Source organism: Anas acuta, chromosome 3 (genome assembly GCF_963932015.1).
Source record: "Anas acuta chromosome 3, bAnaAcu1.1, whole genome shotgun sequence".
Taxonomy (NCBI): Eukaryota; Metazoa; Chordata; class Aves; order Anseriformes; family Anatidae; genus Anas; species Anas acuta.
In genome coordinates this window covers 7,337,292-7,364,801 of record NC_088981.1, presented here as the reverse complement: position 1 = coordinate 7,364,801, position 27,510 = coordinate 7,337,292, and the positions used below count along the sequence as shown (strand labels likewise).

The window sequence follows — 27,510 nt, the reverse complement described above, 5'->3', positions numbered from 1 at the left end:
TTAATCAAAGACTTATTTCCTACTCTGAGAGCAAACGCCATGGAGGCTGTCCACAGAAACAGATACAGCACAGTCTGGGCAGAGATGGACCTTTACAACAAACTGCTGTTGCCCTTACCTGGCACCGATGTCCCCAGCGCGACAAACACGACGGCAGTGACCGAGTCCTTCAAGCCAATGGTGCAGCCAAAGTGGGACGCCAGGTCGCCGATGAAAGCTGTCAGGATGCCGATCATGAGGATGGAGACGACGAAGCAAGCCCAGCCATTCCAGTAGTCTGTCGGGGGCACGAAGGCAAAAAGGACCTTCCAGAAGACGGTCAGAAAGTGCATCACGTAGTCAAAGCAGGAGGGCAGCTTCTCCTCCCCACATTCGTCGTCGTCATCGTCTTCCCCTGGAGAAAACCACCAGCGCCTGGTTAGTTGCTCATTCAATTTGGCAAAGCCGTTGTGCTTCCTGCAGCCCCCAAACATCACCTCTCATGGCTTGGGCCCTGCAAAACCTTGACTTCCAAATATCTCATTTTCTGGGCAAAGTACAGGGAGGCACGAGGACCTTTCCTGGCCCCTCTCTGTTGTACAGAGACCCTCCAGAAGCATCAGTCTTGAAAACTGACCTGCACATCAGAAAATACAGAGCCTCATGCCAGCACCTGCGCCTGGGTTTGACCACCAGATGCTTTCTGAGACTTGGCCCCTGCTCAGTAACCCTTTCCCCAAAAGGGGCTTTTTTTCACATCCTCCTCCACAACGCAGATATTTAACTGGATAAGAAAACGTACAAAATCTTCCTCAAGGAGAACAAGTGGTCTTGCTATATACCATGTACCAATCTGTAGGTGTTGATTAATCCCACACTTAAATGGGGGCTCCACGCCGTGACAGTGGAGCTACTGGGGAAAGCTGCTCGAGTGCTGCTTGCTTCGTTATTGCTCTTAACTACAACTGTTTTCTGTCTTGATGCAAAGGTGGCGATGAAAAGCCAAATCGGGGACCAAATGGCATACTTCCTAAGAAGGTGGCCAAACCCTGAGCACTGAAGTTTCATCCCTTTGTGCCCTACCAGAAAGCACACAGCATGTGGGAGAAAGAAAAGGAAAAAGCCCAGATAATTCAGTCCTTCACGAGGGTGTTGGTAACCTGTAAAGGGAGCCAACCTGCTCTTGGTTTGCTCCAGCTCCAGTGCATGTAAACTTTGCTGGCATCCTGGGGGATGCACAGCAGAGATCAAGCTGCAGAGGAGAGGGCATGGAGCCAGAGAAAATGTCTCCTCCAGGAGGGTGGTGAAGCCCTGGGACACCTGGGTGGTGGACATTTCCATCTTTATGTGTTTCCAAAATTTAGCTAAATAAAGCTATGGGAATAAACCTTGTGGAAGTCCTACTCAGCACCCTGCTGGGGTGCAACGTTGCACAAGTATTGTTCGGCTTTGAAGAGCCTTTGCAGATCAAGATGTAGGATGGAGGCAGTGGGAAACTTGGTGTCTGTACAATAACGTGATGGAAAATGATGTGTTGGTTGGCTTTAAGGCATTGCACTCATTATGGCAGAAACAGTAGCTAATCGGAAGCATGGTGTTATTATTTTGGCAGACATAAATGCCCCGTTCCTGTACATTGTGGTGGAGATAAGGAACATTTTTTTCAGCCTGGGAAGCCTAGGCTGGACTTTTGCTTTTTGCACAAAGGCTGGTACTGGCAGGAAACACTGTGCTGACACTGTAATTTTGCGGCAGGTATTTTAATCCTCTTCCCAAGCTACTTGGCAGCAGGACTGCTGTGGATCTAGATCTTTACGGAGATGATAAAATAGACTGAAAAATGAACATGAGCACCACTGTCACAATGCTCATCCACATCTGTCTATCATTTTGTTAAGCAGGAATAATGGCCCTCTTTCCAAGAGCTGGCCAGATAACTGTTAAGGTGAATTGAAATGCAGAGCAAAGTTGGACAGCGACCCATTCAGGTACAAGCTCACAAACTGCAGCAAGTTCTTGCTTGAGGAGCTAAATCCTAGCAAAAACTTAGGTTCAGAGCTCAGAGACAAACTCATCTTCCCCAGCTGCAAGGGACAGCTCACGCCCACCGAATTATGCCACATTTATTAAATGTCTGTTAATCATCCTATTAGCACTGATGGTAGTTGTGTATTCAAGGAGTAGCGGTGATGGGGCTTTCATGTAGCTGCAGTCTTTTACATACTTTGCAGAGATGAAATCCAAGCACCAGTGATTAGCTTTGCTTTAATATGGGATCCAATTAAATAATTGATTCTGGCATAGATTATTTTAGCTGTATTAGCTATGAAACCTGCAGCGAGGATTGTCTTGCTTGATATGTTCATGCTGTATCCGAAATAATGGGAGGCTCTTGGCTGGAGGCTCTAAGAATAACTATGCTACAAAGAGAGGGATGGCAATTTGAGGGCATAGCCGCTGCGCGATGTCCTGTCCTCGTTTTCAGATGCAAAGGGTAAATGGTACAGCCATCACTTTCAATTAACTTGTACTGGGTAGGGGTTGCCATGTACAGAGGAGCTCGAGGTAGGAAGTATGAGTGTTCCCTCATGCATTTCAATGCAAAATTAGCTGGGTGGGCTCCGATTGCCTTCTCCGGTAATTTAATCTAGGCTGGTTGATTTTGCCCTAATGCTTGCAGATGCAGGGCCCAGGCTGAGCTGTAAGGCTGCAACATCTAGCCAGTGAGTTATAACATCTCCAGCTGTTAAAACCACATTTGTGAGAGACCTTATTCTACCTACAACAGAAGTGGGAGTGCTAATACATCCTATACTGGGCATACTGGTAAATGCGGCACTGGTCCCAGTGAGAGCAGTACAGGAGGGTATTTCTGAGGGAAAGGCCAGTTCTTCAGGAGAGGGGGAGATATGATCAGATATGATCTGATATCAGCAGAGATAAGATGTGTGCTGTAGCTACTGGGCAGCTGAGCCATAATCTACTGCTGAACCATAACCACAGAGGGCTGGAAGAGCAGGAGCATTCCTGTCCCGAACACAAGGGGTCAAGGGCAAATTTTGGCTATCTGGGGGGGGCACAGTGACTATCTTCAGGGTTGGGCGCCCTCAGCCTAGCACTGTCCCCACTGCAGGGAGCACCAAAGGTGGTGAGCACTGCCAGTTCCCACCAGCACCTTCCATGCTCTTCTGACTTGAAACACTGCGATTTCCCCCCAGATCTCTCCCGCTGAAATGAATTTTCCCCTCTGCCATCTGGTAGCACCCAGAGCGTTTCTCTGCCGGGCGCTACACACTTACTGCAGGAGGTTTCCCACGCATCAGACAAGGTGATCTCACGAAAAGATTTAATCAGCTGTCTTATTTATGCAGATGCTGTAAATAACTCCACCACCTGTTTTTCCTCCTGCTGCCTCACTACGATCTGTGTTACTGGTACGGCCAAGCCGAGACACGAGCAAGGTTGATCATAATTCACCTGGAGCAGCAGTTTAAACTCACCCGCACTGACAGTAATAGCCTCAATAAACTGCTCCCTCCAGCTGTTTGTGCCAACCACCAGGGCCAGGTTCGTCTTCTTAATGAGCTTGTCCACTGTGTTCTGCAGATGGAGACGCAGAAGAGAGAATTAGGGGCTATCGGACTGGAGATGCTGGGCTAACACCCACTGGCACTGGTGCTTACAGCTGTACGCTTATGGAAAAAGCTTAACAGACACTAAGCTGAGGTCAAGCGTCCCGGCAGTGAAAGCAAATGTAAGTATTTCCAATTCCCCTCATTACCACTCAGAAAAGTCTTTTGAAACGTGCTCACGATGGGAATTTGAGTAGTCTCGATGGAGGTTTAACAGCAAATAGCACCGAGGTGCTGCAGCTCCTGTTTTTCACAATGCCTTGGGAGGAATTTTTACCGGGCTGCTTCAAAGCATTGTAAATAATTGGGACTTGAGCGAGGCTCTGCCTCTGTGCACTGCTCAGGAGCTGAAGCTCAGTGCTAGTGGGGAAGGCACTGTGGCTGCAGCGGGCAGGGGATGCTCCTGGGCAGGCTTCACCACAAAGCCACAATGGCTGCTTACATTTAGGGTATAAGAGCTTTGCCATAGGAATCCCAGGGTCAGGGCTCACTCAAAACTGCCTTTATGTAGGCTATAAAGCATCACTGTGATAGCAAGGTTATATCTGAAAGTAACGTGCAGCATTTTGGAGCCCAGTGAGCTCTCAGGCTCACCTGGTTGCTGTGTGTGTGTAATAACCATAGGCAATGGTCTGAGACCTTGTGATGCCAGTAGCTGCCCCACTTTGCTGCAATGCCGTTAGCCTGTGTTGGCCAATGCTGTGCAAAAAGTGGGTCCCCAAGCAGAGGAGTAGAAGGATGGGGATGCAGGTGGTACCTTGAACTCATAGGATTCCTCAATGATGACTTCGAGCTTGGTGTGCTCCCCCAGGACTGGGCGCCCCATCTCCGCAATTCGTCTTTCTTCCTCCTCCTTGCTGGTCAGTGGCTGCTTCTCCTCGTTCTCCTCTGTAAAGCAAAGAGCCCACCTGTGAGCCAGGTCTGGCCGGTCACTCTCTGGAGTTGGCTTCCCATCGGAGGGGGAGGTCAGGAAGCCTCCAGGCAGGAGCATGAGCGACAGAGCAGAGGAGAAGAAGAAGGAGGTCATGGAGCGATAGACAAGGTGGTTTTGCTGGGGAATGCTGGCAAAAGAGGTCTGCAGCTCGTCCAACTTCAGGAAGAGTCTAATTCACCTTCAGGGCTGGGGAGTATCCCTGGTATCTGCTGCCTCTCCCAGAGGGTTGCTGGGGGGAACAGATCACCACTAAGGCTGCTCCAATTCCCAGCCCTCCAGCTCTGCAGCCAGGTGTGGTTAGGACACTTCCATCACCCCATTACAAGCAGAGAGAGCTGTCAGCAGCCCCAGGGCTGAGGAAGGGACGAGACCCTCCTGAGCAGGGCTTTACCTTTTGGGGAGCGGGCTGGCAGCTGGAGAGCATGGGGCTGGAGGAAAAAGCATGGCCAGGAGCTGTCCCCAGGGCATGGCTTGGCCCCAAACCCTGAGAGAGGAGGCAACAGTAGGACTACAAGAGCCATGGAGCTGCTCTGCACTTCCACCAATGTATGTGCAACCTCAGGGTGGGGGAACATTTTGTCACCCTCTCTTGGTGTGACAGCCCACCCTTGGGGATGAGCAAAGACCATCAAGGTTGAGAGGGGATGGATTTGGTGGATAGAGGAGTTAATTTGCCCGGGTCAGTAGGTAAACACGCTGGTCAGTCCGTGTTAGACCGCCACGACCCATGGGTGCCACGCTGCAGGTACCTCGGATGGTGACCACGGTGCGGGGAAGAGGACGCTCTCTAGCCTGGACCTTCCTGAAGACGGGTTTTCCTATCAGAGCGACCAGCAGGAGATCAGCAGGAGGCACCGCACACCCCATGCACACCCTCGTTGTGCCATTAGTAAACTCTACATCCTACTGCACACGGGGTTAGCGTGGCTCCCGCCCGGCTGCCCCCCTGCCTGAAGAGTTGTCACCACCACGGGGAGCTGCTCAAAGGGTCTGGCCACGTGGCCAGAGCCTCGTCAACCTCAAGGATCGTTTGCAGTGCTCCTGAGAGGCTGCTCTGCGTCCCGTCAGGCCGTGTCATGGCCGCCATGCCCCGCCGAGGGCAGCGGCCATGACGGGTGTGCGGCAGGCTGGGCGTGCTGTGAGAGGACGCGGTGTCAGCGAGGGCGGCCCTGCCGCCTGCTTACCCTTCCAGAGTTTCCCTCCAGGGCGGAACAAAAGCAAAGAGGAAACCGAGAGAGAGGAAAGAGCAGGATGAGCACACGGCCATTAAGAGGAGAAGGGGTGGAGGGGGTGGGCAGGGGGATAGCAGAGATCCATACCTGTGATGGTGAAGCCACCTAGATGAAACCAAAAATGAGAGAAAAAGAGAGAGAGAAAGAGAGAAAGAGAGGGTTAGCATCGTCACAGCAGCCCCCCGCAGCCCCCGGGGACATGGGAGTCCTTGCCTGCCCCACCTGGGGCTGGGGGCTGGTCCCTGACCTGCACCCTAGGGATGGTGTGGGGACACCCTGCCCAAACGTGAGCTCTTCAAGCCACATCAGCCACCCCCCAGCACCTAACATAGGCTGCAGAGCCAACCTGGAGGCTGAGGGTGCTTTGCTTCCCTCCCCGGCCTGAAAACACAGAGGCTGGGTTTGGCTGTAAATGCTGGAGGCACCATTTGCACCACCTCTTCCAGTTGGGTTGGCCATCTGTCCCACCTCTAAGTCACTATCCTGTCCTCTTTTTGCCATGCCAGCAGAAGAGGTGGTGGGTTAATCTGCACAGCATGGTTTTGTAACCCGGCATGTCGGTGGGTTTGCTACGGCTGTAACAACACCACTCCCCAAAAAATGCTCCTCGCCATGGCGGGTTACTTCTTGTTAGCGGTAATGAGTTTGGGGTTTTAATCTGAGGGCTGTTGGGGCATCAGGTACCTGATCTTACTGAAATAGTGCTGACCGCCCTAAAAGAGAACATTGTGAGCAAAGAAAAATGTCAAACAAAATCAATCGTCTTCCAAAAATATGTAGACAAACTGGAAAAATGGAAAAGAAAAAGGAATGCGCGCTTACCAAGCTCATTCAACAACAGGGCTGTGAAGGAGACAGACAGAGACAAACACAGAAGAAGAAAAGTAAATGAATAATGAAATCAAAAGGGATATCCACAGAAAGACTCCAGATCCCAGGGCAGAGATTTCAGATCTGTAAAGCTGCAGGATACCATTAGTGTTGAGAGTGATGCACTAAAAATAAAGGAACAGAAACATTTCATGGGACTGTAGATTTAAAATAAAAATGAGTGCAAACACGGGGTGGATATGAGTTAAAAGGCACACTCCAAAAATTCATTTTTCCCCTTCGAATCATATGTGCAAGATCTTCCATTGGTCTCGGGGGCAGTTCTGCCTCGGGGGAGGACACAATACGTCCCACGTGCAGTGGCTACTGGCTTTGACCTCCTCCAGCTGCCTATTGGGGAGCAAGGACTACACTTGAAGGCTGCACTTCTGACATATGGAATGAGAGAAGAAAAGTCTGGAGCAAGGTTTGGCTCGGGGATCTGGTCACTCAGCATTTTAGGTGTCTGAAACAAAAGAAAAAGGCTCTCCCTTGGTGCATGGTGGGTTTCCTGCCCCTGAGGCACGGACCTCACCTTGGCTATGTGGCCCAAGGGTGACGTTTCAGGGATGCTCCCACCTGCAGGGTGCCGAGTACACAGCTCACCCCACTTTCACAGCCTCTTGTGAAAAACCAAGCACAAAAACCTAACTTAAAAAAAAAAAAAAAGGCGAACACACAAGAAACCCCAGCACGGTCAAGGCAGAAATAGCATCCTTTAAAATCTTGACTTGCCTTCCAGCTACTGAGTTTGCAAGCTGAACATCCCTCAGGTTTTCTAAATTATCTTTGTGACCAGGAGGGTGAGAAACTCTTTTTATTTATTTATTTATTTATTTATTTATTTATTTATTTATTTATTTATTAAGCCTGGCTCCTGCTAGCTATTCATATAACCCAGCAAGTCACAAAAAACACCAGGAAACCTGACAGAGGGGAAGGTGCAGCTGACCTGCATGACACCCGTTCTGAAGGGGAATGTGGCATTGCGGCTGGACGTGATTTGAGGCTGAAATGCAGTGGCACCTCCCTGCTCAGCATGGGGACTGCTGGGGACCCTCTCGGCCCTGCACAAGTAGTATGTGCCAGCCCCATGTCTGCTGAAGGGAGAGCTTTTGTCCCAGAAATGAGAAAGCCAGAACAAATGCTGCTACCAATTTGTTACAAAGGCTTTAATAAGGGGCCGTTGTAGGGCAACTAATTATCTTAAGTAGCTCTAAAACCGCTTCTTGCTCGGCCACCAATAGGGCACAGGATTAGCTGTTGCCATTAATTTTTAGTTAATTTCCTGGGGCAAAAACAAAACAAAACAAAACAAAAAAAAACTCTTGGAAAACTAAGTGAGCCATGCCTTTTTGGGAAGGCTTTCAGTTAGTTTAGAAATGTTTTTATTTTATGTGATGAAAGAGGAAATTGTTTTTATTATTCCTATGAGAAGCTATTATCCAGTGCAGAGCCATGAAACTTTATTTGAGTGTAACCTGATTTCTCCTGGATTGATTGCATCTTACGGCATTACCTGCTTGTGCCGTGATTCTCAGCTATTTCCAGACCCTAGTGCCAGCATAAGAAAGGCTAAAATTACTGCTCTGGCCAGGCATTTTACTTCAAGCAGAGGCTATTTTATCTTCTGATAAAAATGATGCAGTGTCGCTTGCTTCTGGAGACCGAATTTTCTACGAGATTGAATGAAGCTGCGGCTGCGGTGTGCTGAAAACATCCCTAGGAGCTGGCGATGCTCATCATTCCCTGCCTGGGTCTTCCAAGGGGGCCCTCGTGAGCGAGACGGGGTGCCCCCGAAACAAAAGAGAAAAGAAAAACAGAGCAAAAAGCTGCAAGGGGCCAAGCTTCGAAGGAGGGAGGGCAAAACGGCCGGGAGCCAGAGCGCGAGGAGAAAGGAGTGTGAGAGTAGGGAGACACAGAGAAAAGCGGACGGCAGCGTCTCGAGAGCTGGTCTGGTGTTACTCTCACACCTTTCACTCCTCGTCGTAGCCACACCGGGTCCCCAAGCACAAGGAAGAAACTGCACTCTTTCTCATACTCCTCACGGTCAAGTATTCTAAGGGTAATGAATTTCCTGTGGGAACACAAGACAAAGGCAAACACATGATTGGCATCGCACGCGCATGCAGTTCACGTCCGCCGTGGTGCCGAGATGGTCGGGGAGGGAGGGAAGCGGCTGCACATCACCCTGTGGCGGACGGGGAAGGGCAGGAGCGTCCCCACCAGCCGGCCTGGGGTTTTTGGGGGGCCCCTGCTCCTGCCCTTTCCCGCAGGCGCTGGCGATGTGAGCTCGGTGTTGCAGGTGCCAGGCATGAGTGAGCCAGACAGGGACACACAGGCTGGGCTCAGCCCCGGAGCACGTCCCCCACCTTTCTTCTCACTCATCTCCACCAGCCGGGGCTCCCCGATCTCTAGGTAGAAGGTCTTGTTTTTCTCATACTCCTCATCATCTATCACCTTGATTGATATCGTTTTGCTGGAACAGAGAAGAAGAAATAGAGATTCAAGAGTAAGGGGGGAAGAGGGAGGAGGGAGACAGGGAGAGGAGGAGGAGGGTGGAAACGCCAGGAGGAGGTGGCTGCGGAGAGAAAACAGTGGGTTCGGTGCCACAGCCGGAGGGGCAGCACAGCCGAAAGCAAAGGGCAGGAGCCGAGAGGCTGAGACAACGAGCACGGACTGTGGGGTCAGGGTGCCTCCCAAAACCCAAGGTGCAACGCAGCCCCTCGACGACTTGCTCCCGCTTACCCCAGCCCCTGCCGGGGGCTCTGCCTCATCCCGACACCGCACATCCACGCACAACACGCCCCTCGGCTGCTCCCTTTGGGCTTCGCGGGCTCCGACTGGCAAGGGATGCTGCGGTCCCATCCCCAGCTCCTCCGCACGCTGCGTGGCGGAGCCCCTCCGTGCCCTGACAAGTATTTGGCAGCAGAGGCGACATTTTACTCTCACTCGGAGCAAACAGCGCCAAGCACTCAGAGGAACAGCCAGGATGATTCCTTGTGCCATTCGCTATGAGTCAGAGGTGTATTAAGTTTGCCCTTCATGCTCATAATGAAACCGTTTACTCAAGAGCGAGCGATGGCTGTGAAGAGTGCAACAATACAGCGCGGCTCGGTCTAATTGTATTTTATAATGAATATCTGTAATAATTTCTTCGGTTGGTAATTATTGCTGCAACGGGTTTGTACGTAGGAAAAATGGGTACCGAGCGCGCAGCCGATCTTGCTTTGCATTGACGAGTTAGGTGAAATTATTGTGTATTAAAAAACTAATGAAGGATGCAAAAATGCTCACAGCCAAGCTATCCGAGGGCCCGGCAGTATTAACAGAATGGCACGATTTCAAAAATATTACTAACCAAATCAATAATTTTCCTGACAAATCCCATTAAATTGCATCCCGCGCGTCCCCTCCATGTATGAAAAAAAAGCCCTTCTCGGGAAAATTAATTAAAAAAGCTGCGTTCAGCAATACCGAGGGCAGCAGAGGAATCGAGACGCAAACTGCCTATGGGCGTGCTCTGGCTTTCTGTGTGCGGCATTTCTAAGCTCCGCACAATAATCCTCTCTTACAAGAAGGACCCTGGGTGCCCATAAAATACAAAAAGCAGCTCCCGATGCTCAGACTCAACACAAAGAGGACCAGAACAATGGGGCCGCAGGACTGAAAGTGCCCCTGCCAGCAGGTGCTGCTGTAATGCAGCTTTCCAGGTGGTCTTCCCAGGGTGCAAGTGCTCTGTGTTGGGTAGACAGGAGCACTGCTGGTTTTTGGTAAAAGAAAGCGCTGGCATCAGCCCAGCTGGTGCCACGATGTGTCAGGGGCATTTAGTGCGTGGATTCTCCTCCTGCCTGTGTCCAGGCAGGGTGGATGAAATACTGGGGGAATGTGCTCGGTGGCTCCACTCAGAGCTGCCAACCACCCATGGGAACCACCTGGCTCCAGGCACCCCCTTCCCCCCATGTGCTCACACTGACAAAAAGTTGGGCAAAGTGTTGCCAAGGAGAAAGCAGCCAACTGTCTGCATGTCTCTACCAGAAACTGCTCGTCCCCGAGTCCGTAGCCAAGGCAATCGCTGAGGGAATGAGTTTCAGCTCATTTCCATGTACCAGCAATCAAAGAATAAAACAAATCTTGCAGAATTGCAGCTCCAGCTCTTTTCCTCTCACCGACACCCAGCAGCAAGGGAAAGAAGGGGATCTTCCTGAACACGGCGTACAAATTCCTGCCCTTGCTCCAAGCCCCACGCTCTTCGTCGGGGTTAGAGTCTTCGTTTCAAACTACGCCATTTCACTCACAGTGCAAAGACCTTTCAGCAGAGCGTCCCCACACAATCTTTGGCTTCTAGAACCCATGGAGAAATCCCTTTGGTGGGCGATGCTCCAAGGATGGTGCAACGAGGGAACAGCCACCATGCCCGAGGGCCACCCGGCACAGTTTCTGCCAAGTGCCAAGAGCACCTGCCTGTAGGAGGATGTATGAGCAGGACAGGCATACAGACAATATTTCCAACTGAAGCATTCCCAGCCCCCAGATATCCGTGTCTCAGGGTTTCCAGCCAGCCCAGGTTTCTATGTATTTAGCCATGCTCTGCAGGTTTCTCACGTTTCGCTCTGAGCTTGGGTAAACTTCTGGCATTTGCAGTATCCCGGGTGCCTGGGAGAGCAACGTGCTTGCTAACGCCAGCTCGGTGTCACGGGCAGCAAATTGCTGGTCTCGTGGGGTGATGTGTACCTGGTACGAGCATGCCAGCCCACCCACGCTTTCTGAACACATCCCTGGGAAGGGCAAGAGATACCTCAGCCAGACGTTGCTCTCTTGCAGGCTCAGGAAGCACCAGGAGCGACTGGTGGCAACCTACCCAGGCATTTTGTGAAAGGTGGTTTTCATCGCCGTGCCCAGATCACACAGGAGCTGGGGCTGAAATAACCAAGTCCTGCATGCAGCTAGCGAAGGCGTGCCCAGTGGGCCACGAAAATGAACATCTCTAAACACACAACCAGCTGCTACAGCAGTCAGTGAGTTGCTTGCCCATAGCATGCTCTCACTGCCGGGACAGACAAACATTTATTCCTGAATCAATGCAGGGAATAATGCTCTTATGCAGCTTGTCACCCATCCGACTTCCACTGAAGGCCCTGTTCCTTCTCCTAGAGATGCCAAAAAACCCCTAGCTGCTCCTGTGCCTGCCTCTGCAGCACGCAGCTCCTCAGACCCGGGCACCGGGGAGTGCTTTTATGCACTTAGCAGCTTCATTGCTCAAATTTCTGACAGCTACTCGAGGAGGGAAGTTGTCTTGTTGCTGGGAAGGAAAAGGAGGAGACGAGGTTTTTCTTAGACCAGTTGACAAGAAAATTGCACCTGATAGCAGGGAGGTGACAGCGGTGGGAGCCCTCATCCCGGCTGCAGGTGACGTGCGCCTGGCAGGGGGACGAGCGGGAGGGCAACGTGATGCCTGCCCTGCCAGCACAGGGTCACTCCCTCCTCGGGGACAGAAAATGCTCAAACGTGGGCCGGATTGTGCAAACGACCTTGTCACGCACAGTTTTATCTGTTAAACAGCGGGCTCTGAGAGATGAGAGGGTTCAAGAAGATTTCTGTCCCTCCCCATGCTCTCCAGAGGCCTTTACCAGCCAAGGGTATGGGGAAGGCAGCTGGAAAGACACTGGTCTGGGGCCCAGTCTTGGCTCCACTCATGCCAACAGGCTGGAGACGTCTTCTCTGTGGGCATCTCATTTCACTGCCAGCTCCCAGCCAGCGGTTCAGGATGCATAAAGGCCATAAAATGTCTTCTGGGTGACCCTGCAACTCAGAGAGCTCAGATTCAGCCTCTTCTCCGGATGCATAACCATTAAAATCCAATAAAAGACAGGGGGAGATATCCCAACACCCCCAAGCACAAGCAGAAGGGCAGACCAAACCTCCCCAACACAGACACTGAATGGCTGAGCTGTGGGAACCAGAGAAGGTTTCTGGCTTGGTACAGACTTGGCTCTAGCAAATAGGAGCATCGGTGTGCACAGTTTGCAGGTGGTTGTCAGCGTGACATGTACTTCCTTGCAGTTGGTTAATTAGTCCCCCAAACAGCATAAATTGGCACTACTGACACCATGGGCTGGACATGATGGTCAAATGGAAATGGGAGCGTGAGGAGAGATCGTGGTGTTGGCCATCCTTAACCCCATGCCGACGGGGTCCCGTGCTTGTAAGATGCCCCGTGAGTCACCCATAAAGGGCCCTTTGCAGATCCCAGGCTTGCTGACGTTAAATGTCTGTGCTTGATGAAAATTTCGCCTAAAGCATGCTGCCAACATGACATGGAGGGCAAAGGAAAACCTGCCTGAAGCTAAGCCTGACACATGCTTTCGGGAGGGTAAACGTAAGCAGATTTGATGCGGCAGCTCAGTTTGCTGGCCCAGCAGCCCAAATCTGAATGGGGCTGCACAGCCCAATGCCTGCCAAAATGGTGAGCACACCAGCCTGGGCACTGCAAACTGGAAAGGGAGGGGAAATTGTCCTTCTCTCCCCACCACTGGAGCCAAAATTAACGTGGCCACTTTTATTTTCTTGGTTGCCCTCTCCTTCTTTCTCAGAGAAATCAGTCTTGCTGAATCAATCTCTGTGAGAGCACAGGGCCGTGCTGTCATCTCCGTGGCAGCATGAAACAACTGCTCCTCTGGCCTCAGGATGCATTAAGTTTAAATGACAACACACGGCTCAAATACATAACTTTGTCTTGCTTCAGAGCATCGCTACCAGGAGAGCCCTGGAAAAGCCTCGTCTATCCAGCACGCTCCTCCTTGGCCTTGTGGAGAAGCAAGATGTGGGAGGTGGTTTGCAGAGGCAGCAGGACCGAGGGCTGTTGCTGCTTGAATAGCTGGGAGATGACAGGCACAGCTGATGCTCAGTGCCTCAGAAAAGACTTCTGAGGAGCGACAATCGCCAGGTAAGATATTGCACATGCTAGGCTGAATGCTGCTTGACGCTCTCCTTACGAAGGCTGTATTGGGCAGGATTTGTCAGACCAGAGATGATGCTTTTCTGGGGAATCCCTGATGTTTGCTCTGAGCTGAGTGTGAATTTTGCACTCTGGTTAATCCATGCCTTCACTCATCTGCCAATGTCACATTGCACAAAGGGCTGGCTGGCCAAAAAATGCATGGTATTCTCTTGAGGTGCCCCAAAACAGGGCCTGAGCCCTTGGTCATGCTTAAAAGTTTCCCCTTTCCAGGACAGCTGAAGGTGTGACTGACTCTTGGCTCTGGATATGGTAACACCAGGACAAACCAGTGTTTGCTGTTCTCTCCCAGTCCCATTGCCCTGCACACCCAGGTGTGGTGACCCACCACTGAAAGCTCACCGAGTGCCTGCTGGAGGCAGGATCGCGGGGAGGGATCACCCAGGAGTCACTAAGTCTAGATCAGTGTCTGGATCTCCAAGGACAACACGCATAAACAGTGCAATGCAAGCGACGGCTAGGAAGGAAAACACATTTGATGTGAATTTGATCAAAACCACCCCAGCAGCAATTGCTTAAGGCGCCTGGGAAAGCTGACAGAGTAGAAATAACTCATCCCGTGGCTTCACACAAAACTGCCGTTAGTCCCAAAAAATTCAGCCTGTGCTGCAAGCAAGGGGTTTAGTGCCCGGGACTCTTCCCAGCCTGAGACCCTTCCTGCATATAAACCCTTGTAAATGCCATTACGAAGAAGCTGCAGAGTCTGGAGCCAAAATCTGGTATTTCTGCTCTTCCTCTGCCCATCTACTTGGTTGTTCTCATACACATCTTCCCCAAGGGAAAACAACTGGAAACTCATACAATTGCTTCCCACTTCTCCGCGCACCCAAGTACGCACATGGCTTTTCTTCACAGACAGGTTCCCTTTTATGAGAATAATTGCTCCAACCTTTCCAATAAGTACGAGTTGCCCTTCTCTGTGTGCACCTGACATAGTTGCCATGGCAATGCTCCTCAAACAGAACACATCACTCTTATTGAAACGGCTTTGGCACTTCCCAAAACGAACTGCAATAAGCAACTGCCAGCGGAGGGGACGTTTCTGCAGCCTTGTAAATTATTTAGCAAACTTTGCTGAGTTTCAGCTGAGTAAACAAAACAGAGGACAGCATGTGAAACTTAGCAGTGTGCCTTCAGCTTCAGGAATCAGGGTTGAAGGAAGCCCAGAATATGTCTGCTGTGCAATGGCATCAGCTGCTCCAGTGCCTCCCAAAGGAAGACACATTTCAATCTCCCCTGGCACGGGTTTCAGATCAAGAGAGCCTCTCCCTTGTTCAGGAAGATGCTACAATAGGGGTCTTGGCTGTGCCCTGCCCTTCCCTCTATATGGGAAAAGAAGTGCTGGGAGGACGCAGGGATGCTCAGCGACAGCAGAGGGCATGCTGCAGAAATTCAGAGGAAAAACATCCGTACTGAATGTGCAAGCTGCCTTTCAGGAGCAGTATCCTGCCTCATTTTACCTCTGCACTGAGTCAGAGAGATGCATCTGGTGGCCAGCCCCAAAAATCAGCCCCTTTTTTTCAAGATGGGAGGTAGAGACACTCCCCCAAAATCTTGGAATGGAGACTCAAATGTAGGATCAGAGACTTCACAGAAAAAAACACTTCACCATCACTACTTTTATCATCTTTTGTCTAGGGATCAAGTGACTGTCTTTGAGACTAAGAAAGTGCCTGTAGCCGAAACGTTTTCTGCTGTGCTGCTCACACCGGCGTGCTCTGCTGCTCCTGACAATGCTTGACACTTACCAAAACACGTGTGCACATACATGCAAACTGCAGTCAAAGTGCCGAGCAAAACAACATTTGCCTTGACCAGTCGTGTGTGCACTTGTGTGCAGATGTGATCTGTATCTGCAAGTGCAGCACAGAGCACACACCCTGCCTCCTCTCCCTGCTGGGGCCCTGCAGATGCTAATAGGCTCCTAAGCTACGGAAGAACCTTTTGATCTTTTATTAGCTTGTCACTAAGTGTCACATTGAACTTTTATTAGGAGAAGTTGTAAGTAATCATCTGTCAAGGGATGTTCCAGCGCAAAGCTCACATTTTAGCAATTTAAATGGCTGGCTGCAGAGTGTCCCCCTGCTCCAGCCTCTCTTGGGCAAGTCACCTGTGCTGGACCAGCACCAGGGTGCTACCTGGCTACAAAAAACATGAAGCCTCTGGGTGCCAGCATATGGGATGCTGCTGTTGTGCAGGCTCAAAGCATCAGGGATACTCATTTCTTAAGACCAGAACCCAGCTGGTGAGCTACACCCTGGTGCCACGCAATGCCATCGCTTCCCAGCCTTTTTAAACATTTTCAGGACTTTGGGAGCTGCTAAGAATTGATGCTGATCTCCTCACAGGGACCTTTCTGAAACTGTCCCAAGAAGAGCAGAGGATCCTCACGGTCTTCTTGGACTCGAGGTCAGGGGCATGTGGACAATTTCACTTACCACTCACTGACCGACACGCCGTTGATTTGCTGCCAGATAAATTAAATTGTGAAATACAGCCCTCTCCACTGAAACTCAGGGTAGAGAAACCCTTTGAAAGAGACACCGGGGGATCCTGAAATCCCCAAAGATACACGGGGTTAAAATCTGTGGTGGGAGCACAGATGCAAACATGTGTTTGCTAATGAGGACATTTGTTCAGGAGAGCTTTCGTGCTTCCTCCCGGTGCTGAGATAGGCAGGAAACCAGCCCCAGGAGGAGGACGAAAAAATTCTGCTTCTCCCTCCTGTTACCAAGGAGATTGTTTAAACAAAGCTAAAATAAGAGGAACGGAGTGGCCGAGAGGAACGTGAGCGTGGGGAAGCACTTGAGCGCTCAGTGACAGCTTGCTGCTGCACGCTGCGATGGGCCTGACCTCGGCCAGCGGCTCTTACTGGGGGGACACATCCACATTTCGCCTGGGTGAAAGTGGCAAGGAACATCTAAGAACGGCGATAGAGAAAAGTCCTTGCCCACAGAGGCCTCAGCTGTGTGTCAGGGCTGTTTAGAGCAATGGTGGCAGCAGGAGGCATCATTCGGTGCCATTAGCTGAGACCTGTTGGTTGAGGCCCTGGGAGGAGGCCTCGCTGTGGGAGCAGGTTAAATCCAGCTATATCTGCTGCTAAAAAGCCTCCCCTTCGCGGCCATCTCTGCACCTCCAGCCCCCATCCACATGCCCAGAGGGCTGACAGACGTATCAAATGCTGGATGTAAAATCCTACCGCGGAGCCCTGTGGAGGCACACGTGCTGGGTTGGCTCCTGTGCCAACCGCAGGCCCACCACGCTTCGCGTGAAGGCAGGGCTCCTCCAAGCCCCACATCACACCCCCCAGCTCCAGCTGGAAACTGCCGACATGACGTGGGAGCGGCGATTCCCACACAAAAACACCAGAGCCCAGGAGCTGGTTTCCATCCCGCTGCGATCCCCTGCCTCAGACAACAGGAAGGGAACAGTTCCCAGATGCTGTTTCTCCAGATGATCCGCGTATCTTACACGTGCTCATCTGGATTACTGATGCCCTCAGGGCTTGGAATTAAAGGCAGAGCATGCTGAAGTGCCTGTCGTTAAACTGGCCCAGGACTTTCCACGGAAACTTTGCCAGGCTTTAGCTATTGAGATGGAAACTTTCCATGTGGGGTGGCCACTGCAGGGAGAGTTACAAGAAGCCCCCACCATCTGGCTGAGTGGTTCATCCGCCAAAGACTCGGTTTAGGGAAAAAGTATGCTGCCTTGCCCATGATTTTTTTTTTCTTCTTTTCCCCAAACACCATGCTGAGTAATTCTCTCTTCCTTATGCTTTGCTGCAGAGAATGAAACTTAGCAGAAGGATCTCTCCAGCGCTTAGGATGTGCCAATCCCATAAAAATTCGCTTAAATTAGACCAAGTTCTAAGACTCAAAAAACTTGCAAAATGCGTAGGCTCCTTCGAACTGGCAGCTCAAGGTCTTGGAGGATTTCATCTGCTCTGGAAACGCTCCATCCTCTCCCGGTGCCAACCTGACGTTGCAGATGCTGTGCCCTCAGCAGGGCTTTCCCTGTGCCTGGATGCTGCTGAGGAGCTCTGACCGTGACCAGCTCTCCTTTTCTGACTCATTTTTTTTTTCAGCTGTCCTGATCCTGAGCTCAACTCTGTGACAGCCTGGAGTAGGATCGTGCTCCAGCCTGCCCCTGGCAGAAGAGGGCTCATCACACTGGATAGCTGCAGGTGCTACAGAAGGAGCCTGCTGCCTTTGGGAGGGACCCAGGAACATCTGGTCAATTTAAAAGAAGAAGACCTAGAGGTATTTAAAGCAGAGACATCACTAAGGAGTGTCCTTGGGAGCTTCTACCTAGCCTGGGCCAGGTGGGAACCACAGGCATGGTTTGGAAGTTGCTGGGTAGAAGGAGGGCATGTGGGATGCTAAGGGGGTGGCTGCCCAAAGTCCTCCCAGTGTAAAGCCTGGTGGCCAGGCAGGGAGAAACAAAGCTATCCTTAATTGCTTTTGGCACCAGAAGTGATGGCATGCTGGTGATGGCACTTGTATTCACACCAATTCACACCACCTCATCTCGATACCTGCTTTTTGACTGAATATCAGGATCCCAGACTGACTGTATACATGTTTATTTGTTACTGCTAGGTGGGGATCCTCTAATAGCCACGCACACCTGCAGCTCTACTTTCTCGGTGGAGATTACCTTTATAAAGCTATTTAGGCATTTAAGGTTAAATTAAGCCCTAACCACAATCACTGCAGCAGGGCCCAAGCATGGTTGGGATTTCTGGCCACGTGCCTGCAGCCTCCAACCCCAGCATGTATCAAAGAACACACTTTTTTTTTTTTTTAAATAAAAAGAATCCTTAGTAATTGTCCTTATTGTTTTCCAATTGATAGCTGCTGGAGAGCCTGGAGGATTATTTTGCACAGAGCTGTAAATGATGCCCCATGTTAATGATTGCTTTCGCTGATCTTTGCAGGAAAATTCCAGGGTGAATTGTGAAGAAGAGATTTTCCATTTCTATGCTTCAAATAAACAGCTTCATGTCCAAAACCTAGCAGACAGGCTTCAGAAAAGCATGCTTCCAGGCTTCCAGAAAGCCTGAAAGCAGAAATGCCCAAGGTGTATTTATTCCAAGTGGGTGACAACCGATGTGCAGGGGGCCCTGCCAGCGCAGCCGAGAACAAACCCCATCTCCAGCCAGCCAGGTTATGTCCCCGGTACACATATGGTGCCCCACAAATAGCGGGGCCATGTATATTTAATAGGCACTTGCATACACACACACACATACACAAGAGCCCAGAGGCACGCAGGCAAAGCTGCTGCAGACTCGATGCTGGCTCGCATTGAGAGGGTGATGCCGCAAGCAGCGGAAACCTGTTTGCTGACGTGATGGAGCTATATCCACCATGAATTTTGTCCTTTATTAGGCCTCTGTTATTCACTCTATTATTCATGAGCTCAGCCTCGTTTCCTCAAGCCAAGAGCTAATCGGGATGAGTAATTTGGGGATGGCTGCTTTGTCACCGAGCGCTCACGCCAGCTCCCTGCCTGCTGCCTGCTGCTCCCTCAGATAGCGATTGTCTCTGGAGTAGAAGGAGAAGCTCAGTGAGGTTTTCCATCAGGAAAGGGTGATGCTCAAAGCTGGACGTGTGCACACCCCTCAGTTTAGGGCTTTGGCTGCTGATCCAGATGAGGTCCCAGCCCGAATTGCAGTGCCCACGCAGGCACAGCAGTGCCTGGCTGCTCCAGCCCTGACTGCTTTCAGGCGGTCTCAGGGGATACAGGATTTCCATCCCAGGGCTGTAACGAGTGTTAGGAAAATTAGCAATATCCAGGCAAATCAAGACCAGCTGCGAAAGTCACTGGAGCCGTTGGGAAATATTTGACTGGCCCACAGGGCTTCCCTTTTTCTAGCATGTTGATAGCTACAGGAAACAGACACTTTTTAAAGTTTTCACAACTGGGTTTCAGGAGGACTCGTCAGCCTTATTAAATATAGTATTTCACTCTGCGAGCCCTTATTTATTTATTTGTCTTGGCCCTGCCATCCCCATGAAGCTGCCTGGAAGTGAGGAAACATGGCCTCACTGCGTTTCAGGCTGAAGCAGCGCTATGGATCTGCAAGCCAAAGAGGAACAGAAGCCAAGTTAAAAATATACATTCATATATATTTGCAATTATTCTTTGTGGCAAGGGTTTGGGAATTTGTTTTCTTGCTTTCATTGTGTTTATAGACCTTCTTTCCAGATCTGATACTCAGGGAAACATATTTTGCTGCTATATCCAGCAACCATGATGGCATTTTGATTTGCAGTGTGACAGGCTATTCCACAAACTGGGCTCCAGACAGTCCCTGGTAAACAAGAGGAACAAGGCTGGGAAGCGAGCTCTGTGAAAGGCTTGTTCGTGTGGTTTCTAGCTGTTTATTTAACAAAGATCTTTGCACGGGCTGGATTCCATGTATCGCTGCAGCTCAAACTGATGCTGGGCAGCGTGTGCTTCCAGGCGGATTTTGCCCTCGCAGAGGGCACCCTCTCTGTGCTTTGGGGTTCAGCTGCGTGCTCGCATCTCAGGCAGGTTCATCCTGTTCCTCCACACGAGCACGGAAAGAGCCTGAGTGCCTCAGAAAAGAAAAGTCCCCGACTTCAGAGCTGAATGTGCACAGCAGAGCTTTGCACCGATTTGCATGTGATTTGCGTTTCGTCCCTAATCGCTGCACAAATGTGCGGAAAATACCATTTTAATAAGCTGACTGTGGGCCAGCCAAGCAAGCTCACTCACAGTTTGGAGCCAGCCACAGCATCAGCAGTGGTGCAACGTTGCTGCTCAGATAGCCATGGCAAGCCAGGCTGCCATCCCGGGGCCACCAAGACACCATGCCACCCACTCAAGCAAGATTCTCCATGCTGTCCATGAATTTTTTTTTATTTCAGCGATCTACTAGCATCTTCAAGGTCACTCCTGCAAGCAGAAGCTGGAGGCACTGAGGCAAAGAACTCATCCCATACCTGCCCAAACCAAGGGGCTTGCTCTCAGCAGCCCCCCCGTCACCAGAGATACAGACGCCTGCAGAGGCCACAGTTCAGGTCATGGGGAGGCCAGATGCTGTGAAGAACGAACTGTCACAGCTGTGACAGGCAGTTCAACAGCAGCTTCTCCTCCTGACCCATCATTTTACCCTGCCCATGGGCTTTTTGGTGCTTAACCACGTGCAAACTCCATGTGCAGCTCTTTCTGCAGCAGGGTCATGCCTGGTGTCCTGTGTGGGAGAACCAAACCTTATCGATCAGCCGAGTAGCAAACCAGGCCCTGCTCACACCAGCTCTTGCAGAATGGCTGGTTTTCCTCCCCGAACCTCTCAAAACCTGTTTAATTCACCTTTTAAAGGCTGGCTGTTGGGTCAAGACAGAGGATGAGAGGTTCTGACCCACCGAGGAAACCCCCGGGGAAGCCCGTTGCATCTGAGCTTCTGTAAGACAGAAGTGGATGTTCGTGATCCTGAGGCTGAGACATTCAGCAGAGAAATCCCAGCTCCGCTCGTGACCCACCGTGTGAGGTCTCAGGAGGACGAGTTAGGCCAACAATCTCAGCACAGCCTTTGAAGGAGGATACTGAAGTCACCCAGTCAAACTGGCCCAGTGCCCGGTGGCCGGTGTCACCCCAGTGGGCAACTGGCCAGTTCGGCAGCTCTGTAAATAATGCGGCCTTTTTAATGAAAGTACGGAACTGGATTTGGATGCCTGGCCCTAGCAGACCCAGATTAACCATGGGCTTGCTCCACTCTGCTGCTATTTTTATCTCCAAAAAATAGCCTGACCATGGGCTGCCCAGCACCCTCTGCTTGTGAGCCCTTCCAGTGTGGTTTGACTCAGAAACTGGTTCGACACAAGTGGCCTCCAATATGCCCACGGTGCTGGTCTTTCACCCCTTTCCACATCACTCCTGCTTTGGGATGAATTTTGATCCATGACGTGTGGATGTGGCACTGAGGGACATGGTTTAGTGATGGGACTTGGTAGGTCAGGTTGATGGTTGGACTCGATGATCTTGAAGGTCATTTCCAGCCTGGATCATTCTGTGATTCTGTGATTCTCTAAAAATCACTCAGAGGGGAAGAGGGCCAGGCTGGCCAGGTGTCAGGAACGGCTCAGCCACGTTGGATGTGACTGAGCAGCAGTGCTCGTAGGTGCGGGCTGAAACGTCCCAGCCAGACGGTGGCACAGGGAGGGTTGCTTGTGCGTCAGGACGTCCAGATCTGCTGCAAAACTTGTGTCCCGCTGGGTGGAAGCCAAGCAGATATGGCCCCGTCTGCCTTTCTCTCGACACCTCCAGGGCAGCAGTGCCACATACCTCTTCCCAGATAGGCAAGGCACGGAGAAGGCAGAACCTGGCTGATACAGAGGTGTGAAAACCAGCACTGAGCTCATGTTTCGAAACGGAGATCCTTCAGGTCTCCTTATCTCTCCTGCTCCGTGACAGCATCCAGGCGAGGCTCTGGAAAATATGTCACGGGTTTTTTCCCCCCACTTGTGGTCCTCAAAGAAAGACGGAGTCCTTAAACACAAAGGTGGTTATTAGTGCTCTGGCTCTATTGTTCCCCAGATCTCTGGCCATCAGAAGAGGATGATTAAATTTTGATCTGGAAGTCTTTTTTTTTTTTCTTTTTTAGTAAAAAATGAACCACACTGAACTCCCCCACCTCAAATCCCTTGAACGTGAGCTAGAAATCCTGCCAGACAAAGAGCCGCTCCTTTCTAACCACTGGATTTTATACGAAGAAGGAGAAACATTATTCTGCAATTCACTGGGGATTTCTTTTTTATCTTTTCAGTCGGAAGGTGAGAGATGAACACTTATTAAAGGTCAGTATTTCCCGGAACCCAGATGCGGCCTGGTTGTGCAGATGTGAGCGTTAAGCCTTATCTCCATCGCAGTTTCCAGGAAGCTGCCTGCTTTAATTCGCTGGTGAGCCGTAGCACAAAGCCCACATCCCACGGTGTGGACACGGCTGGTGTCATCTGGCTGAGAACTGTGGCCACCAGCGAGGCTCAGCTCTGTCCCTGGCTCAGCTGAGGGACGGAATAACTCAGGGTGGGATTGGTAGCCTAAATCAAGGTGTCCTTATCTCCCCCTTTAAACACACGTTGGTCCAAAAGCCCAGCAGATCACAAAGCTATTTGGACTTCTTCTGGCCCAAACCAGGAAATCCAAATGCCTTTCCCCACGACAAGGCTGAACTGTGGGATTCCCACGAGTGTCACACCGCTCGTCACAGATTTTCCAAGCAGACGGGGTTCAGCTCCACCAGCTAATTGCGGAAAGACTCGGCAACTCCATCCATGGCATGACACCTTCAGAAAGACGTGGGTGACCTTGAGGTGCCCTGGAGGATTTTTATGCTTCAAGCTGCTTCTGCCATGTTGGGAGAACTCACGGAGTGACTTTTCACCAGGTCTCTCTCCTTTTCCCCGTATTTCCCTCACAACTTTAATACTTTTTTGCAGTGAGGGAAGCCTCTTCTCCACTTGCATCCGCTGTCAGCACCCCTGTGAGCAAAATGGGGCTGAAGCTGGGTGCCGGGAGGTTTGGCACAGCGAAACCTGGGGCTCAAGGAGGGATTATCATGCGCCTGTTGCGCGCAGGACCTGATGTCCAGCTAAGTTAATGCCTGCTTAATCGCTTATAAGCCACTCGGTTCGGAAAGAGTAATAACAATAATCGAAAACCCTCTTTAGTCTCTTTGCTTTGTTTTCCTGTTTGTAAATCCCAAGGCCTTCAACCAAATACTGTCACTGCTGCGTGAACTTAACCGTTAACCTACAAAGAGCCGCCGGTGATTATGCCTCTGAAAATAGATTTTATCCCTTCCCTCCACTCTCCTTTGCTGATCGACACACAAAAACGCTTAGTGATTGTTACTTGGCAACCATGGTAAAAATGTACCGAGCCACAAGTGGCTACAAAGGATGAAATCACTGTCATGAAATTTCCAAAATAAGTACCGTAACACCAGAACTCTTATTCGTATGGGGAACAAATACCTCTCTTCCTGCCTTACATGCCTTACATCTTTTTTTTTTTCCCCCAATTCTTTTTTTTTTTTTTTTTTTTTTAAATTAGCAATGCAAAATTTTCCTTCTTGCTTCTCTGTGAAGCAGGGGCTTCATTCAGATGATATTTCTCCACTAACACATACATTTCTACACCTATCTGGGCTGATGGGGTTTGGGAAAGTGCATACACACTCTCTTGAAGTCTGATCACAAATGCACTGTTGTAAAGGGTTTGGGTGGGCAGGGTCCATGCTCGCCTCAAATCCAACCCCAAAGCTAGCTCAGGGTGCTCATGTATGTTCCCATATAGATGTGTGTGCATGCACATCATCTAGGACATTTCTGAGACTTCCAAAAGCAAGCCCAGACAATATAATATAAGGTTAATCCATCTGAGACTGCTTTAAAACAGACATCACCACTGAGAACAAAAGCTGGGATGGATACCAGTTATTGATTTCTCAACTGCCTGAGCCTACAGTTGTCAAAGGTCCAACTCGTGTCTCCCTAAATCCATCCTTTTCCTATGGCTCAGCTCCTGTACTTAATGCCAAGGAACCCCAGGGACTACAAAAGGAAAAAAAGAAAGGGGAAAAAAAAACAAGGAGGAAAAAAAAAAAGAACAGAGATGCAACCTGTGGGAGATACTTTTCTAGGTAATAAATATCTGAGCTTTAATCTTTAATAAAATATTTCACCGCAAGAAGATGTATGTGTCACAGCTCTTGTATGGAAAATGCTGTGCTTTTACATCTGATTGCAAGCAGTCTTGGGTCGCCTTTGATTAATAAATGTTTCTCTGTTGGTGTCTCAATAAAAATGGGGAGGAATTAATGTTTTTATGTCTTGTTCGGAGACAGAAAGTTCAAAATGTTCAGAGGCTGGCCAGCTTCTGGACAGACTGAACTCTGCACAATCGGGGAGATCTAAAAGCAATGTACACCGGGCTTAATTTTTCAAACAGGAGTCTCTTGGAGTTGTCTAACTTCTCACCAGGGAAATATTTAATTCCAGAGATTAAACACTCTGTCTGGAGACTCAGAGGCAAAATGTAATGCTGATTAGCATTTGTCTCAAAGCCTAATTATTCACGCTGTTCCCCGTTTAGGGAACATACTTCTTTCAAGATTGCGCATAAATTTGTGCCCACAGATGTCTTTCCTCCTCTGATCGATACCCATTAGTTGCAGCTTTCCCTAGATCTCAGCAACAAGGGCATCCTTTGCCCTGCAGGCCATTGCTACGTGGGACCAGCCCGGTGAAATCAGCCTCACCCCAGTTTTCAATACACCCCAACCCCAAAGCTCCTGCATACCACATTGGTGCTTCAGGCAAGGACGAGGAGCACGAGGAGGTACCTGTCCTCATGTCCTATCTCTCTCCCTTCTGCCTCCCCTTCCATGCAGAGGAATGTGCTCCCTAGCTCAGAGGGAGATGCTTTCACCAGCATGAATCAACACCAAAGAGGTAGGTGGGAGATCCATGGACACTGGGCATGTTTTTAAGTAACCTGCCTGGACCAGCAAGACAAAACTAGAATAAAAAATAAAATAAAATAAAATAAAATAATAATAATAAAAAAAGCCCTATAAAACTACACACAGCATTTTGCATCTGTTTCCTGGAGCTTGTATTCAGCTGGGCTCTGAACTCCCCCAGGAAATATTCCTGCTGCCTGCAAGCACTTTAGGAATGGCTTTGGCCACTGGCTTTTTAACTGGCGAGAGCTGCCGAACTGCATCACATCTCCCTTACTTAACCGCTGATTTTTCACAAGTGCACATTTAAAAGGCTCTTTCAAAAAATCCCATGGCCGGCTAAATTGCATCTGCTCTCTAAATGCATGGTGCAGACATGCAGAGCTGTGGGTGACTAATAGGTATTTAAGCTCGCTATTATTTTCTTCTGCAAACAGTGGCAAACCACAAACGCTAGTCACACGGGATTTCATTAGCTCACGTGCAGAAGACTTAGCACTCCAGACGGCTGAGGCACGGGGAGAAATTCCAGCTCTGCATCTCCAACACGCGAGCCCTAAATAGGCTGGTGTGGCCTGCAGCCTTCCCATGTGCTGCCCTGCTTCAAGCGAGCACCCTTCCAGCATCACGCCATGTCCTCGGTGGTGTGCTGCACTGAGATGCTGCACGCATGGGGAGCTACGCTTGCACCAAGCTGTGGCCAAGACGAGCTCAGTAATTTATCCTCTGATTTTGGACAACATCCTACAAGAGGTGATGAATCGCCCCCCGCTCCACGGGTGCTCACATGTGAGCACCAGACAAAAGGATGCCTTGCCTCCATGGCTCTGAAACCGCCTGGAGATAAAGAAGGAAAGGCAGGAGACCTCGGGAAAGCAGCAGGAGCTGTCGGAGGAGCCAAGGGACGGATTAGTTTGCATAATTCATTCCCGCACTTCAAGGGGAGGCTCAGGAGCCAAGGTCTCCTCTTGCTGAAGTTGCTCTCCGCCGTCAGCGTGCAGCGGAGACGCGATCAATCACGGCTGCTGCAGCTCCCCGGTGACATTTCTAAGTGCTCCTCTGAGCGGAGATGAATTAGAGACGGTCGCAGCGCAACCGGGGGGTGCCCAGGTCTCCCTCCTGGGCTCCATCCTTGCTCTCCTCCAGACCACGCTTCCCAAGACAGATGGGATCAAGGCGATACGGCTTGTACACGGCGGCACCGATCCTGCTAACAAGCTATTAACAAGAGGTGCTTTCGGACTGCACCACCTTTAACGGGAGACTGACAACGGCAGAGTAAATCACGGAAAGCAGATAAAACCCAAGTGCTTCTCCATCTGCACAAAGCCACGGGGCAGCACTCCGACGGCAAGCCAGATGCTGGAAGATGCAGCCCTGTGGTATGACCCAGCACACACTGCCTCCACCTCCACCTTTGCCTGCCTCAGTTTCCCCTGTCTGCATGATATCAAAGGCTTTGTGAAGCACCTGGGGAGCTCTGGGCTATATAAGACCACAGATATTGCTTTGAATTTCTGAGCTACTGCACATTTACACTGATGGCTTCCTCGGGATGAGTACAGGAGGCAGACAGCAGCATGGCCAGTTGGGATTTGGCCCTCTGAGCCTAAACGTGCCCTGAATTTCCTGCATGCCCATTGCCTCCCTGTCTGTAGCAGCTGCCCTCTGTCAGCAAGGAGAAATCCTCCGCCAGGCTCGTCTCCACACACAGCGAGCTCCCGGGGGCTGCAGCCTCTCGTTGCTCCCTGCTCGCCCAAGCATCTCCATCTCGAGAAGAAAGCCTCCAGCTGCACAGCCTTCCCTCTCAGCTCTCCTCAGAGCCTCAGATCCTGCAACAAAAGGCCTGGAGAGCTGCCTGCGTCCTTCTCTCCCACCGAGGGCAAGGACTGCTCCCTCCTGGAAGTGCCTGCTCGTGGCAATGCTTCCCTGGGGGGGCACAGTCCCCAGTGCCAGGCACAGCTCCTATCTGCAGCTACTTTTTAATTTTATTTTAATTTTTTAAACTGGGTTGCTATTTGTGCCTCCTGCAGATCTCAGGACCTTCCGCTCAGCCCAAGGAGCTGTCAATCTGCCAGGCAGCTGTTGGCACATCTGGGAAGGACGGACGGAGCCCGTGGGCTTGAACAGCCCTGGGATGGTGCAGCTTGGACGCGGTGCCCTCCGTCACCCGCTGCATCCACTCCCCCCGGCAGCTTGAGGGGACCTTTATTTGTCACCAGCGTTACCAGGGCCACAAACCTGGCACACAGCCGCGGCACGGAGAACTAAAAATACACCACTCTCAGCACGGCCCTGGGAAAGAGCGGGATTCCCATGGCACGGCCAAAAAAGCAGGGAGCACAGTGGCA

The 27,510-nt window shown here is 50.7% G+C and overlaps 1 protein-coding gene across 9 annotated transcripts in view; it reads right to left on the bottom strand.

Moving 5' to 3' along the window:
- The window catches only part of SLC8A1 (solute carrier family 8 member A1), a 103,472-nt gene that overhangs the window by 9,640 nt on the left and 66,322 nt on the right, over positions 1 to 27,510 (bottom strand). For 3 of the 9 annotated variants that reach the window (XM_068675482.1, XM_068675490.1, XM_068675483.1), the window contains exons 3-10: positions 9,020 to 9,126; positions 6,600 to 6,620; positions 5,865 to 5,882; positions 5,730 to 5,744; positions 5,295 to 5,363; positions 4,369 to 4,499; positions 3,480 to 3,579; positions 119 to 394 (exon numbers count right to left, since the gene is read on the bottom strand). In XM_068675482.1, coding sequence (XP_068531583.1) covers positions 119 to 394; positions 3,480 to 3,579; positions 4,369 to 4,499; positions 5,295 to 5,363; positions 5,730 to 5,744; positions 5,865 to 5,882; positions 6,600 to 6,620; positions 9,020 to 9,126 — 737 coding nt within the window. Of the gene's footprint in view, positions 1 to 118; positions 395 to 3,479; positions 3,580 to 4,368; positions 4,500 to 5,294; positions 5,364 to 5,729; positions 5,745 to 5,864; positions 5,883 to 6,599; positions 6,621 to 8,620; positions 8,725 to 9,019; positions 9,127 to 27,510 lie in introns of all 9 variants that reach the window. The other 6 variants (XM_068675484.1, XM_068675485.1, XM_068675486.1 and 3 more) reach the window with 6 other exon arrangements.